The sequence below is a fragment of the Anopheles gambiae genome, chromosome 2 (genome assembly GCF_943734735.2).
Source record: "Anopheles gambiae chromosome 2, idAnoGambNW_F1_1, whole genome shotgun sequence".
Lineage (NCBI taxonomy): Eukaryota > Metazoa > Arthropoda > Insecta > Diptera > Culicidae > Anopheles > Anopheles gambiae.
This window is the reverse complement of record NC_064601.1, coordinates 42,154,715-42,169,862: the sequence shown is the minus strand read 5'-3', so window position 1 is coordinate 42,169,862 and position 15,148 is coordinate 42,154,715. Positions and strand designations below refer to the sequence as shown.

General features: G+C 50.5%; 3 protein-coding genes across 12 annotated transcripts in view; 2 read left to right on the top strand and 1 right to left on the bottom strand.

The window, feature by feature from the left end:
• The window catches only part of LOC1271485 (protein lava lamp), a 90,587-nt gene extending 83,743 nt beyond the window's left edge, over nt 1-6,844 (top strand). For 5 of the 8 annotated variants that reach the window (XR_009765449.1, XR_009765447.1, XR_009765453.1 and 2 more), the window contains 4 exons: nt 1,534-3,939; nt 4,021-4,152; nt 4,515-4,988; nt 5,389-6,844. Coding sequence is in view for 2 of the 8 variants with exons in the window: in XM_061650664.1 (XP_061506648.1) it covers nt 1,534-3,939; nt 4,021-4,152; nt 5,389-5,397 (2,547 nt within the window). In the remaining 6 variants the exon portion in view is untranslated. The remainder of the gene's footprint in view (nt 1-1,533; nt 3,940-4,020; nt 4,153-4,514; nt 4,989-5,388) is intronic. The other 3 variants (XM_061650664.1, XM_061650663.1, XR_009765448.1) reach the window with 2 other exon arrangements.
• Nucleotides 6,845-7,183: 339 nt separating this feature from the next.
• On the top strand, nt 7,184-11,063 carry LOC133391399 (uncharacterized). Its single transcript, XM_061645529.1, has 2 exons — nt 7,184-10,665; nt 10,735-11,063. Exons 1-2 carry the CDS (start codon nt 7,285-7,287, stop codon nt 10,918-10,920), a joined length of 3,567 nt encoding a protein of 1,188 aa, XP_061501513.1. The 5' UTR covers nt 7,184-7,284; the 3' UTR covers nt 10,921-11,063.
• A 32-nt stretch (nt 11,064-11,095) lies between these two features.
• Nucleotides 11,096-15,148, bottom strand: part of LOC1271483 (mucin-5AC) — a 33,679-nt gene continuing 29,626 nt past the window's right edge. For all 3 annotated transcript variants that reach the window (XM_310283.8, XM_061645530.1, XM_061645531.1), the window contains exons 3-5: nt 13,414-13,669; nt 13,209-13,330; nt 11,096-13,126 (exon numbers count right to left, since the gene is read on the bottom strand). In XM_310283.8, coding sequence (XP_310283.8) covers nt 11,429-13,126; nt 13,209-13,330; nt 13,414-13,669 — 2,076 coding nt within the window. In that variant the 3' untranslated portion in view covers nt 11,096-11,428. The remainder of the gene's footprint in view (nt 13,127-13,208; nt 13,331-13,413; nt 13,670-15,148) is intronic.

Sequence of the window (15,148 nt, the reverse complement as noted above, 5' to 3'; positions counted from 1 at the left end):
AGTCTGCAGTAGATAATTACTAAACAGCAGTGTTCTGCAATGCATGAATGTAGAACGCTCAAGCTTAATGCAACGACGGAGCACTTGGCATTCGCTTGATTCAATTTCCCGCGGAAGGGATCACGACATAGACGACGATGCAGTTGGCAGATAACGAAATGGCGCTGGCCACTTGGCACCGTTTTTCACTGTCCCCAAAGCAACGGTATGGGAAACGTTGAAGCACGAAGTGTAAGCATAGCTCAATGCTGCACTAGTTCTGACCATCGAATTGGAGCTAGCCGTGATGGTATGAGTCAACAAAAGATCGTTAAAATAGCTTCCCTTTGGCTGTCCTTCTTTTTCTTGTGATTTAGAGATTAAATGGTCAGGCAGGACGGAGATTCATAAATTAAACCATAAATTCCAGAACCTTTGGACGATAGATTGCAGACTAAGTTGCCTTTTGTCTCACTTAAGTTATAGTATCTATTATCACGGCATTTAAGGGCTTGAAATGATTCCACGGCAAAGTTGGGACGCTACGGAACTGTACGCATTGTTGCAGGTTACTGAATGTTTTTGTTTTTGTTCCTTCAATTATCCAACCAAACCTCGGCCGGGTCGGTGACATGGACAACAAACTCCGCGTGCGAGTGTTTTCGTGCGTGAGGCAAGCAAATCGATGGTTCCGCACACCACCCGTATTGCGTGCCCAGTGCAAGACACGCTCGCGCGGGATGCCTCGACACTTGGTGAAGCCCGCGATAATTAAAGATTTGTTGAACACTTTTAACTGCTGGGAACGATGCTCCCGCGGTTTGGCCCCGGCTGATACGGTACGCCAGGGGTTTAGTGCGTGCGCAGCAAAACCATGACCGTGACAGAGCAGCGGTTGTAGCAACAGCAGCAACAACAGCAACAACCACCACAACAACAAACACACCAACAGAAAGTGCAGTTGAACGAACTTGCCAGCGAGCGGGGGAGGAAAGGCTGGCTACCCGTTATACCGTTTAAACTTCAACCGTACGCTACTGGTTCTGGTGTGGAGAGAATTTTCCCTTCCACGGGACAATTAGTATGCGAACGTGTTGGGTGTTTGGGTAGTTTTCGTGTGGCGTTGTTTTTCTTTCTCCCAGCGAGGCCCTTTTGATTGCCGGCGATAAGGGATGGGGGAATTAGTTTTCGGAAATAATTATCCCGTACAGGGCGTTAGCAGTGCGGCGTGGAGTTCGCTTTGAGGGGAGAGCAGGTCATGCAGACGAAACCCTTGCTTGCGCGCCCTTTCCCAAGAGGTGCAGTGAGGTACAAAATTCTTGCCATTGAAACTTAAGACAAGCTAACGGTTAACGCGCGTAGGGAAGCTCGCATCTGGTGTGTTTCAGTTGATTGGGCACAATTTGTCACTTTGAGTACAGTTTCATGCGACGATCGTTTGTCGTTACATTTCACGGATGGTTAGGGTCTCTTTTACCATTTTTATTTAAGCAATTGCATTTATTTTCTCAATGGAACAATTATTAACATTTTTTCCACTATCTCATCTTCCAGTGGTCTCTACGAAACAACTCAAGCCCAACGGTCGGCGGTGGAACGACAAAGGACGGCTGGACCGATACCGAAAAGGAGCACGATGAGCTGATAATGCTCTCGGAGCGATCCGACTCCGGCGTCACCTCACCCAACAGCCATCACCATCTGGAGGACCAGCAGAGCGGCGTGCCGTCGCCGTGCGATCTCTCCCTGCTGGATCAAATACCGACGGACGATGTGCGCAAGCGGCTCATCGCCATGACCAAGCGCACGTGCTACGACGAGGAGGACAAGCTGTGTCTGCTCCAGATCCTGTCGCTGCTGAACAATCTCGAGGCCCTGTCGCAGGACCATGAGATTGCCGGCGACGACATGAGCCTGGAGTCACCCATCCAAAAGTACAACTATAGCCTCCCGGACAGCAGCACACCGCCGAGGGCGCTGCTGCATTCGGCCGCGGCCGCTGTGATGAACAGCTCCACGCCGTACAAGGCGGCCGGTGGCAAGATTGTCGCTACCGTGCAGCCGTTCCACAGCTCGGACCAGCATGCGGCCGCGCCCGTACCGCCACCGAAAGCACCCTCCATTGCCTCGATCGCGGAAACGTTCGGCGGCATGAAGAAATCGTCGCGCTGGAACAACGCCACCAGCCTGCAGGAGAGCGGCGTGTTTGTGGACGAACCGTGCACTCACGTGTCCACCCAGACGGAAGCGGACGACTTCCCGGCGCTGGAAAAGACGAACGCCGAGCTGTGTGCCGAGATAGAGAAGCTGAACCGATTCCGGGAGAAGATCGAGGAGTGCAAGGGCGTAGCGGTGGCAGCTGTTTGCAAAACGCCCAGCAAGGGTTCGATGCTGGCGCTGAACATACCGCCCCCGACCGGGGATGAAGCGTGCGACCGGCGCCGACTGCAGTTCTACGTCGAGCGGGCGGAGATGCTGGAGAACAAGCTGAAGGTGTACGAGAGCAGCGGCGACCAGCAGCTGCGCCAGCTGTCGCAGCGATTGCAGCGCGAGGTACAGCTGGAAGGTTGGGTGAAGGAGCTGTCGGAGAAGCTCGGCCGCGTGGAGCTGGAAAACGAGCGGCTGGAGGAGGAACGCTGCGAGCTGGAGGAGATCGAGAACGACACCCGGTTGCGGTTGCAGCGGCTGGAGGAAGATCTGGAAGTGATGGGCCAGCGGAACGAGGAGCTGGAAATGTCGCGCAGCTCGTACCAGTCCAAGTACCAGGACGCGAAGGAAAACATCGACAGCCTGGAGGAGCTGATTCACAAGTACGAGGAGAAGATCTTCCTGCTGGAGGAGAACGAAAACGAGCTGCGGGAGAAGATCGAGATCATCTACATGTTCATACCGATGCTGCTGCTCTACAACAGCTGGCAGCTGCACGAACAGTTCAAGCAGCACCAGGCAGCAACGCTGGCACAGCAGCAGAAACAGTCCCGACCGCCGACGCTATCCTACGCCGAGTCGCACGCCATCCAGTGCATTCCCACGGACCACATCGACTACTACGATAGTGGCAGCTCGCAGGCGGACGATCTGCAGAACCGGCTGAGCGAGCTGATGAGCCGCGAAAAGGAGCTGACGCAGAACATTGCCGAGCTGAACCGGGCGTACAACGAAACGCTCGAAAATGCGGACAACCTGTGGGCACAGATGGAGCGCGAGTACAAGGAAAAGATCAGCCGGTGCGAGCAGGAGGAGGCCACCCTCAAGTCCAAGATCGCCCAGCTCGAGGAGCGGCTGAGCAAGGACAGTGAGTACGCGAGCGAGCGAATTGCACACCTCGAGGAGGCGGAAAGCAGCCTCAAGAGTCGCGTCAGCCGGCTGGGAAAGGAGAACAAAGAGCTCTCCGCTAAGCATGGTGCGCTGGTGGAGGAGTACGGCACGCTCAAGGACGATTATGCCAAGCTGCAGAACTACCTGCGCGGACCGGCTGCGGAAGCGCTGGAGCGCGAGAAGAAGCGTGTGCTGGCGCTGGAAGACGAGCTGGCGCACACCGAACAGATGCTGCGCGATGGCGAAGAATCGCACCGTGCCGAGGTGGGCTCACTGCGCGGTCGTTTGCTCAACTCGACCAAGGAGCTGAACCACATCGAGGTGACGAACAGTGAGCTGCGCGAGGAGGTAGAAACGCTTGAGGGACGCATCCGCGAGCTGATGTCTCAGCGTGGCAGTGACGAGGAGCGCATCAAGCAGCTGACGGAAGAGCTGGAAGCGAAGCAGTCGCAAATTGTTGCACTCCAACACGCACGCAAGGCTGGTGGACCCGGTACCGGTAGTAGCCGGGCAACGGTTGGACGCAGCTTGGCGCAGGAGCTCGAGCGTCCGCTCAAGGGTACCTACACACGCCACGGCTACGAGGTGCATCCACTGGGCAGGAAGTTTCCCGACAGCGACAGCAGTGGCAGCGGTAGCGAGGTAAGCAGAGTGACTGTCCGAAAAAGGGAGCGTGCTCCAAACAAGAAAATAACTTCTATTTTCCCAACCGTTGCGTTGCAGGATCGAAGCAAGTTTCCGCACACGAGACCATCGGCATTTGAAACCAAAGAAGTGAAGAGCCTTGCGGAGACGATCATTCTGAATGCCGAAAGCAGGGGAATGAAGACGCCAAAGAAATCCTTTGTTGAGGAGGTAGGTATTCCTGAGCATTATTGAAGCTTGCAAGACGATCCGAAGCCATCGGTAGAAGGTATCGGACAACGAGTAGCGGAACATTCCGGAAATAGTCGCATGAAGTAACACGATGTACATCAAAAGTAGCGTAGTGAATTGTCTGGATCGCGTGATCGCGATTCGGGTGTAAAATTGCTTTGAAATCTTATTTGTATGGCCATTTGGATCGATGCATTAAATCTCATCTTCATTCTAACCTCCTCGTTCATTCCGAGTCATGTATGGTAGCGAATAACGTCGGGTGTAGTGAGTGACTCTAGTAGAATCTGGTTGAAGAATCAAAGCACTGTACACTGACCGCTGTCGGTACGTTCTTTTAGGCACGCAGCCGATTCGCCCGGTGGGTGTGAGATGCTGAATCCTGGACCCGAGTGGACAGGATGTCCCGAACTCCCGAATCTGCCAAATTTTGCTGGAATAAGTACAATACCCCTACCCCCATCCCTGCACGGGCCATCTTACTGGTGTGTTCCCTCGAGTGATCTCGGACAACGGACCGTTGCTTGCCCTGAAAACAACCGCCAAGCAACAGTGTTACCAACCCAGCGCACACGTTACACATCCTTCCAACATGCACACGTTACACTAGGACACGAACTCAGACATGCAACAAGTACAAGCCTTTTTGGGGTTTGGATGGAATGTTTGTGTTGTGTCGTAGAAGCGCATCTTCGGCTGTGAAGTTGAAGGTTGTGTCACACCCCTCCCTCAACCATCCCTGTTCGCACAGCATCCTTTGATCCTTGTAGCGCACCCTTCCCGCTTTGTCCCGGACTTGCCAACAGGTCAACGTGGTGAGTGTCATTGGATATGTCGTATGCCTGCGTCGTCTTTGATGCGGCATACTAGTTTTCCTTCCTCCTTACCTTACCTAGCTCCTAACCGCTTTCCTGCAAACTTTGACTACTTCTGGATAGTTTGTCTCACTGGCCTGTCTGTATGTCCTTCTGTAGAGTTCTTGATCATTCTGTACGATCAACATCCCTGTATCTGTTCTGTTTCACCGGTAAACTTACTCTCTTTCTTCACTGGCTCTGTTTTTTTCGTTTCCAACTGTTTCCGTTTCTAATCGACTGGATGATATGCACCTTCAGTTGTTTCTTGTCTCTTTGGAATTTATTGAATAAAGTCGTTAAAGTCAAACCTTATTAACTTTGCTTTCTTTCTGTCATTTTTATCTCTTCCCACTATAAGATGAACTGATACAAACCGCCACCCTGATAAGCGATCCCGCAACAGGCGCAGAAAATCTGAAGTGAAACTCCTTCAGCCCACCATCACCACCAGCGGGACAATCGGTAACACTCTCCGCCGTTTTTTTAATGCTCTAGGACGTCTGTTTCTCTGGAGCCGATATCGGAGCCGAAACAAATCTTCATCAAGCACTCCTTCCTGCAGCTTCTGGTCGGCCATTTTACCACCTCCCAGTGCAAAGGTGGACTCGAACATGCGTCGCCAAGGCAGAATCGCGCCGGCAGAAGGGCCCGGAAATGAGGAGATGAAAAAATCTAGTCGTTGTTTTTGTTGAATGTGTTTATTTTTGAGGTACTATAAAACAAAGTAGTGTTAGACGTTAGCAATGAAAGCTGCAGCAGTAACGGCTGCAGAAGATAGGCGGTACGATGGTGATCGTTCGATCGTAGTGCGTTACTGGCATGGCTGCTCTTGTGTAGAGAGCCTGGTGTTTGCCCATGGCAACGGATCGACAATGCATGCGCACACCATTCAATTACGATTTACTCCCATAACCAGACTCTGTAATATAGACTGAACAGTAGTAGATGGTTGGCAGCAGTTGACAGCTTTTAGATCGTATAGTTTTTTTTCGCAATAATTAAACTCTAGTTTGAGCGTTCATGTTCGTTGCGTTTACAGTTTGAATGATAAGTTCTCAGCCTAAGCGAGTTAGTTTTGCTAAGCTTTTTGTTTGCCTTTCATCCAAACTACCTACGGAAGAGCTTCAGTTTGCAGTTAGTAAATATCGGTTCGTATTTTGTATAATTTTGCCCATTACTGTATGATTGTGAGTTGCTTTTAGAGTTTTTGTTTTAATTTTACCATTCGTTTGTGTACAGTATGCTTGCGTTAGTTTGTGTTTTTTGTAACATATTTTATGATATCCGATGGGTTGGCTGGTAAATGTCGTCCTTCCCACGGGAAGGACAGTCCGATGGCTAGTAGTTCTTTGTGCTATTCTATATACGACTATAACGGTTGAAACAAAATAAGCAGCTATTTAACGTGGCGAGCCATGCAAGCGAGCAATGATCCGTCAACCGACCCGGTCGGTATAATCGGTCATGGTGCTTTTGAATCGATTTTGTGCCTTCAGCATCGATTGAAGGATCGATCCTTAGTACGTTCGTTCCCCGAAACGGGAACTGGTAAACGATCAGTACCAGCTACCTGCGTTCCACCGGTACGCAGTGCAAACTTGTGAGCTTCCAGGGTATTATTTAATCGTGTTACTACAAACTCATATGTATGTCCCACATTAATCAATTGTTCAGGTTTTGTATAAAGTGAACATGTAGAAACAGTGAGTGAGTTGGAAAGCGAGAAAGTGGAGAAAGAGTGAGTGAGAAGCAGAGAAAAAGAAAGAAAAGAATAAACAAATATACGCCGTAGTTGTGGTAGTGAAAAATTATAACAGTATGATGTGTGTTTTTCGTTTTGCATGTTTTTACAATCCGAAAAATCTTCCTGGAAAATTCACATTTATTTATGAAAGAACAAAAAGAATTTCAAGCCTGCATTTGAATTTATGCTTATTAATTTTGGTAAGTTTATTTCATAACAGATTTTGGTAGTTTAAAAAAAACACGTTTTTTGGTACCTCTGTATTTGCAAACTATTGAAAAGTTTGATAAAAAAATGTAGGTCATCCATTGTTGTGCAGAATCGACCACTGTTCGTCACGGTACGCTAATTGCATACTTTTAGGCGGAAATCTTCAAACAGCAATGCGTTCGAAATCGTAGCAACCAAACTTTTGTTCATTCCATAGCGATTATTTTGGCAGTGAGTTCATCGTTTTGCAAGTGTTTCTTTTTTCGCGTTAATCTAAATTGCTGTTTTCAAATCTAAACCATGCAAAATAATCGCCCCAAACCGCGAGAGAGCCCGTCAGCACACGAGAGGGAATCTATCTACGATGAAACGCGCCACATGGTGAATAATCTTCCCATTTCCCCGACTATGTACGATGGCACGTATCCTGCGTACGAAGAGTTTACCAGCAGCCTGGTGTTGCAATCGTCCGTTTCTGAGCTAAGCTTTTCTTCCGAGTCCCCGGACAGTGGCTCGCATGTGCACTTTCAAAACGTCGATCCCATCATTGAGCTTCCATCGACCCCGCTGAAGGATGGCAGCCGGCAACCGGAAGAGTGTACAGTCTGTACCGACACCGAAACCATATCACAGAGCACGATCGGTGCTGCGCTGGAAAAGTCCGGTACGGTGCTGATGCAACGGTCGCTGGAAAACCGTCTAGCCCAGCAGCTAGAACAAATGCACGCCATGATGGGTAACGAAGACGAGTTGGTCGTGCTGAAGCAGCACAGCATACGGGCGATGGCTTCCCAGCCGGCCTTCACGAAGGACATGCTGCGCGATTTCATGGAACATTCGGAAACGATGTTCAACCTGGTGCATGAAACCAACGGCAATAGTGCACAGTTTGTCATCGGGATTGAGGAAGCGGAAGCAAGCGATCCGGATGTTCCCGGCTGTTCGCATCGTCCGGTTAGACGTTCGATAGTACCGTCCGTTACCAACGACAAAGGAGAGAATGAATTTGTAGGATGCTTTAGCAAGGACAACGATATGGTCTTGTACAAACGCACGATGCCGGAAAAGCCGAAAATGGAGCGGGAAGATCGCGAAAGTATCGATTCCCTTATCGCTCATCACGCTCAATGTCTCGTGGAAGCGGATAAGGTCACCAGTCCGACGGTTCACGTGCGTCAGGATAATGATGATAATATGCTCGCCTTGCTGACCTTTTCAGATCAGTCATCGGCCGTGCTAAAGACGACCAGCGCCATGACGGAAGGTATTACCTCAGAAGACGAGCTGAACGAAGCGATACTGAGCACTTACCGGCAGCTTGTCGCCAAACCGGACGAGATGATATCGATGCACACACAGACTACACCCGTTTCGGGTCAGCAACAGCCAGCTTTCGATCTCGACCGGCCAGCACCGGCACACATACATCAACTACGTCCCGGTGTGATGAACAATCTTTCCAATGCAACGTCCAGTTTCGGTCTTTCCAATGAGTCCACCTTTCCTATGGTCGTACAGGGATCTAGCAAAAACTGGATCAAATGTCCTAGAATGCAACATGCAGCGGAAGTTGTCCTCAATCTTCGACTACTGCTGGAAGAGTACATCCTCCGCAACATCTACGTCACGGGGACGGTACTAAAGTTTGTTTCGCACGTCCTCTCGGAAGTGATGCGTTGCACCCGGCAAGAAGTGGGCGATGAATTTCGACGCCTTGGACTGGTGGATAAAATCAAACATGTACATAACGAGCTGTTAATGCCACACAGTCTGGAAGATCCCGTTACGATAGTGAATCAGTTGCGTCACACGATTGAAGAGATTCAAAATTATCCGCTCAAGGCGCGATCACTTGCGAGCGGTGAAGAGGCATGGAATCGTGTGCTGCAGACGCTGGAGAAGCTTTCCTGCGAGCTAGACCACGAGATTGAACATCCGGAACAGTTCATCGAAGCATTGCAGTATGGGCTGGTGCGTGTCAGCGAGACCTGCACTGGTTCGTGCAGTGTGCCGGAGAAAAAAGTTGTCTCCATTGATCCGACACCGGTGGCAACCGGCCCAGCGGTGTTTCCCACAAGTTCTAGCGTGTTGGAGATAGATCGGTACGAGGCACCATCCGTATCGTTCTGTAAACCCTACACCTGCTTCTTCGAGCGTATCGTTCTCTCCATCTGGTCCGTGCTCGTGTGGATCATGAATCAGATGAACAGTTTTTGGGACTTTCTGAACAGTCCTCCACCGCCTCTGCTGGGAACACCTTCACCGTCCGTGTCGTTCCACCGCAGCGTGCTTGATAATGAAAAAATTCCCCACCAGCGTCACGAAGAAAGCAATGGACTAAATCAAGCAAGAAACGTGTTACAAATTGCGCTAGAAAGATCATCCGGAGCAGAGATTACAGCGGACTCGCAAAACGATCCGGATCGTTCGGTAAATGCACGATCGCTGAAGATGTTCACGCAACTGTTGCAAGATGCTGGCAGTATTGAGCTGAAGCATTCCAGCTCTCGCCACAACATTCACCTGCAGCTGCACACGAGCGTCTCGGGTATGCTGGAAAAGCGGGAAGCGGACGACTATCTGACGATGACGGGCAACATTCGGGATCACGATGCTGGTGTGGCCGTGTTCTTCGACGCCCGCATTATCGATCTGGATTCGCTGGCAAAGGTCGAATCGGTGATGGAGTGCGTCACCAGAATCGGGCGACTCTCGGACGACGTGGAAAATAGTGAAGTTTTATCCGAGGAAACGGTTGTACATTCGGCAGCGGGAACGGAACCGACCACTGAAGATGAGCAGGTTGTAAGTTCGCTGATTGAAGATATGGTGTGCAATGGAGGCTATGACGAAGAGTTGCCCATCCTCAACACTACAGGGGCGGAACAGTTGCTGAGAGAAATTAAACACTGCCTGCAGGACCTGCTCTCGCCAGTTACATCGGCGGTGCACAAGTTATGCGATCAATTTGGTAACGCAGGCGTTGGGACTGCGCACACCATGGCGGAGGAGAACGCATTGGAACGCTATACGGTGGAAATACACGAAGATGTTACGGATGAAGAGGAGGGTCACGCTTGCACCGACCATTCTTGCGTTATTTGTAACAGACATGTCTCAGTTTCAAATAAAACCAAGGAGAATGAAATTGACGAAGATAGCACTCCAGCCCTTGAGCAGTCAGCTGAGGAACTCCCGTTGTCAGAAACCACTGGAATTGAAGTAGACGAAGCACTATCTCCACCACAAGAACAGTTTTCCGAGCATTCCCAGTTGGCAGAAACGATGCAAGAGCTACTGGAATTGTTTCACGCTACAAACGATCGTCTGGAAACGATTGACACAGACATTAGCGCCATTCGTAACGAAGTACAGCAGCTAGTAGCCGGACAGCAGCAGCAGCAGCAGCAGCAACCTGTCCCAGAAGGTACTCACCCACCTACCCAGACCGAAAGGCGTCGATCCCAACGCAAATCTTTAGCCCAAAAGCTACGAAAATCGTACGAAGCACCGATCGTTCGATGCCCGATGCAGACCCAACAGCCGATTGGACCATTTGGCCAGAGTGGTTCGTACTGTCCGACGGAAATCTACTCGTGCCATGCAGTGAGCCCGGATGTGCTGGTCGTTCACTGGAGAGTACTGGATGATGATGTGCTACACTGTATAGCAGGGTTTGAGGTGAGTGATAACTTGTTCGGTGGTGGGATTAAAGTTGCGTATGCTTTATTGCGAGGTTTTGTTTTGCAGATTTACGTCGATAATGAACTGCGTTCTGTTTGCTACTCGAACAAACGGCGCACGACTCTGATTGGAAATATTGATCTTAAAAAGCATCACCAAATTACACTAAACATAACGACACGGGATGAATCAGGTTCGGCCTGTGAGAAGGCAGCGCAATGGGCGCCTGCGTTCTTTCTGTATCATACTTGAATATGTTTTAGAAAACTCTTTTTGTATAATTGAAGCATGGTGCAACTTGATCTAATTTAAGACAGTGCAGAGAGTGTATGTTCATGCTTAAGTTGATGAACATCACACTGCTGACGAATAATATCCATTGTCTTATAAATTGATGTATATTGTAAAAAAGGCAACACAACGGCAGTACAGTTTTTCATACTTTATTTAATCATACGTTATGCCGTACATGAAATCGACATATTAGACATGCACTATTCATTAAAAAAAAAGAAAGGATCGTGTATTTACAGCAGGACGCGCACCAGTGATACCGCGTCCAGGGATCGCACATTCTGAATGGAAGCAAGGAAACCTTTCCCGACCGCGGGTGACGAGGATGATGGTGCTCAGATGAATGGTTGATGATGCTGAACCTGAAGGTGGGGGTGGGGCAAAAAGGTGATGATGAATGGAGAAGACGATGTACTCAAATGCATTTGCAGGCCTGGCGAACATGGCGCTGCCCCCGGGAACTGTCTCATCGGCGAATCTTTACGCACGGTTCACAACTGCCCGGTCGCAGGAACCCCGGATGGCATTCGGGACATCGTGCGTTTTCGCCGTACCACGCTCGCGCACTGACACCGGGCGGCGCACTGCCACGCGATGAGGCATCGCTCGGGATCTTCACCTGGAACGAATCGACTGCCTCGACGTTGGCGTACTGGCCCCCCTTGGCCGCACCGTCCAGCGGGAAGGTAAAGTCCGGGATGGCAAACTGTTGGCGCAGCTGCAGATAGTTGTGCTGCGGCAGCGGCACTACCAATTTATTTTCCACCTCCACCCGATTCTCGCCGAGATTGCCCGTCTCGGAGGAGATGGAACGTGCCGTCTGGTTGTGTTCGCGGCTCTGGCCCCCATCGTGCGCTAGGTGCTCCTGGGAGGCTGGGTTTAGTTGGGCGTTCAGGCGATCGTCTGCTGCGTCATTGTCCACCTTGCGGTTGCTTACCGGTGGCAGCAGCCCATCGAGTGTACTACCTTCAACGCTCGGTGCGCCTGGTGCTGCCGGTGCTTCGAGACCGGGTGGATCTAGGCCGAACGATGGAACCGACCACTTCCACTGGTAGTAGATCGGAGGACCTTGTGTGGTCGCGTCATCGTAGAATACGTACTCCTTGCGCGGCGGCACTAGATCGTTGGCAGGCTTCGGCACACTGAATGGACGTGGAATTTTGTCCTGATTGGTGGGCGTGGGTCGGGCAGCAGGAAGAGGATCGGCCACGGCCAGCTTGTCGATGGCCGTCTTCACCGGACCGGCAGACGGTTCGTTCGTGATCGGTTGGCGCGTGTAGATGGACTCGCTTGTGTAGCGCGTTTTGATTTGATCAAAGTTGGCCAGGTTCTCGTACGGCGGCAGAAGCTCCCGCGAGGGTGCGGATACACCCGCTGGGACGACTTGGGGACGCTGGTTGGCGAATCGGTTCTCAAACAGTCCGGCTGTTGCTGCCGGCGGGCTAAAAAGGATCGCTTTCGGTGGCAGAATGGACTGGCGTGGATCGGACAGATCCGACACCTGCGGACTCGCTGCGAGCGGTTGGAACTGTGCAGGCTGTGAGCGCGGAAGCTGTTGAGTGCTGGGTGGCGTTTGGTTCGTTGTGCGAACCGAAGCCGTCGTTACGGGAGGCTTCGCAGTGGTCGAAACATTAATCGTGCTGCGCTGAGTGCTGGGAACACGTGGCCGAACGGTGGTAGTCGTCGGGACGTTCGGGACGAACGATGAGCCACGTGCTACCGTCGTTGGAATGGTGTTCAGGTTCGAGTCGGCCGTTGGAACGGGTTGCTGCACCACACCGCGCTGCTGATATTCCGTCGGCGTGAAAGGAGGCTCGTAGCGACGGGAAGGCGTTTTAACCGTCACCGCTGGTCGCTCGCTCGTCGTGATGGTGATCGTTTTTCGGCTTTCGTTTTTGTCCTCATCGCGTTTGGTCTTGGTTTGGCCGGGCTGTTCACGAGCCGCGGGCTGCGTCTCATTCGTCGGCGTTGCGTTCTCATCGGCAAATCGGCCGCTCCAGTGGATCGGCAGCCCGTGGTTGCTGGCACTCTCCTGGAAGATCTCCGCGTTCGGGCTGGTGGTCGTACGCTTCTCGCTCTGTCCCTTTCCCACGATGTTGGAGCTTGACGAGCGGGAACGGCTTTGCGTGTCGAAAATTGCATTCTGTCGTGCAGGTGTACTCGACTGGTGAAAGTAAAAAGCAATAAAATAACATCGTTTGTGGTGAGAATAGGCACACCCCGCGTCCATCGTTCTGTGAAACTACCTTAAAGAAGTTCTTCAGCGACGGTGCTCCAAAATCGAGCGCATCCGGTCGATCGAGCAGATCCGGTCGTGGTGTCCGGATTTCGTTTTCCTCCTCCGGCACAAAGGGCTTATCCCGTTGGCCTGAAATCGAAGAAAAAGGTAATTATGTGCATAATTGTTCGCCACCCTTCCGACACAGATGTTGATTCTTCGCTGCTTCCTACCGATCAACAGGTTTGCCGCATAGTTGCTTTCCGCCTTGGAGCAGTTGACCATGTACCAGTGGTCACAGATGAGCATGCGCTGCTGGAACAGTGTCGTATTGGGACAGGCGTAGCTGAACTGCCGCCCGAGTCCGTCGCACATGTGGTAGATCTGGCAGCCCGTTTCAACGTCCGCATAGTAGCCGGCCGCCCGGCCAGTACAGGAAAAGCTTGTCCTGGTGCCAAACTTGAACGATCCATCGTTGAGCGGTCGCGACTGAAGAGCAAAGAGAAACGAGGAGAAGGTATTGTTATTAGCTAAAGCTGCTTTTTACGATGCTACGAGCGTGTGAGAACTTTGAGGTACAATATGTAATTTTTCAATCGATACGCTTTGATCGTGTCACGGTCATGTCACGGCAAAGATGTAACTCCATTTAAAGCTCTCCCAATCGTTAGCTGATGCTATTGGGGCTATAGTTAAATAGTTTTTTTTCTAAAGCTCAATTCTCGAGCAGGTGCAAAAGCTAATTAAATCCCATAATCGCCATAAACCTCACCGATAGTGGATACAAACTGTGTTGATTGCCTGTTTGACACCGTGCAACGTGATTGAATCAAACATTTGGTCATGCTTTGTCTAGCCGTGGGGATTGGAGGGTTTCTTCTTCCATTTATACACCAGTAATGTGCCAGACTTTTGGTTAATGAATTTTCCACCTCTTCATCTCTTTGAACGTGCGACAAACACACACACACACAACGAAGAGGAGAGCTGGGAAGCGATGTTGAAAGCGGTAATTATTGGCAACACCATTCCATGCACCGAAACAAAGGCCGGGTGCAGAAATTGTGCTCGGCCGAGGACAAAGTTGGCACACGTTTGTCACCCTAAATGTGGTGACAATCGAACGTGCTGATGAGCTGGGATGTTGGGAAACGCAAATGCTCATTGTAACGTGTCGTGATGCTCGTACCGGGATGCAAAGGGTTGTTTCGATACGATGCGAGCACTTATGAAAGTATCTATGTTTGCCAAATTCAAACCAACTCATTTCAGCATCGTACATACAGCAACCTCAAGCCTGCAGAAGCTGATCACTGATCTACTGTAACGATCTGTCTCCTTTAATCCTAATACTCTCTAGTGGACGTCTTTTGTTTGTAACAACGCACCCCGTCGAAGGCCACCATCAACCTCCGAAAGCAAACAAACATAATTACATGGGTAGTACAAATAATCAGCCGGCTTTCGCTTGAATTTGAAAGCGAAGCTTACCGTTTCGAGCTGTTTTTGTTTGCATTCAATAATGCTGACCCTGTTGTAGCGGCACCGAGCACTTGAAACAACGTGTTGCATAAATTATGCTGCTTTTTTACATATCCACTCGTACGTCCACTCTTACATTACTGGCAAACTTGAACCCATCATTACGATCACTCGATCGGATGAGACTAACACAGATTTAGAGATGAAAGTAAGTCAAGTGTGCTTGGAGTGGATAATGTACTGTTTGTAAATTCTTATCTTTTTCAAATGCCATTCCTCCAAAACCGTGTACCAGCACAAGTTCCCCCACTGTGTATCCATCTTTAGTAGATGCAATTGGAAAAAAATCGTTAAATCTATCGGTTTTGTGCGTTCCCATGCCTTACCGCTGGCCAAGGACGCTATTGTCCATTTGTAACTCAATTAAAGGCCGCAATAATTCGTACCACCATCATAACCTCCGTTGGTTGGAGAGCGAGGTATTTA

Excerpts from the sequence above, each read along its gene's own strand:
- LOC133391399 (XM_061645529.1), top strand. The coding sequence starts at position 7,285 with ATGCAAAATAATCGCCCCAAACCGCGAGAGAGCCCGTCAGCACACGAG. Across the intron at positions 10,666-10,734 it reads ACTGTATAGCAGGGTTTGAG|ATTTACGTCGATAATGAACT; the intron begins GTGAGTGATAAC and ends TTTGTTTTGCAG.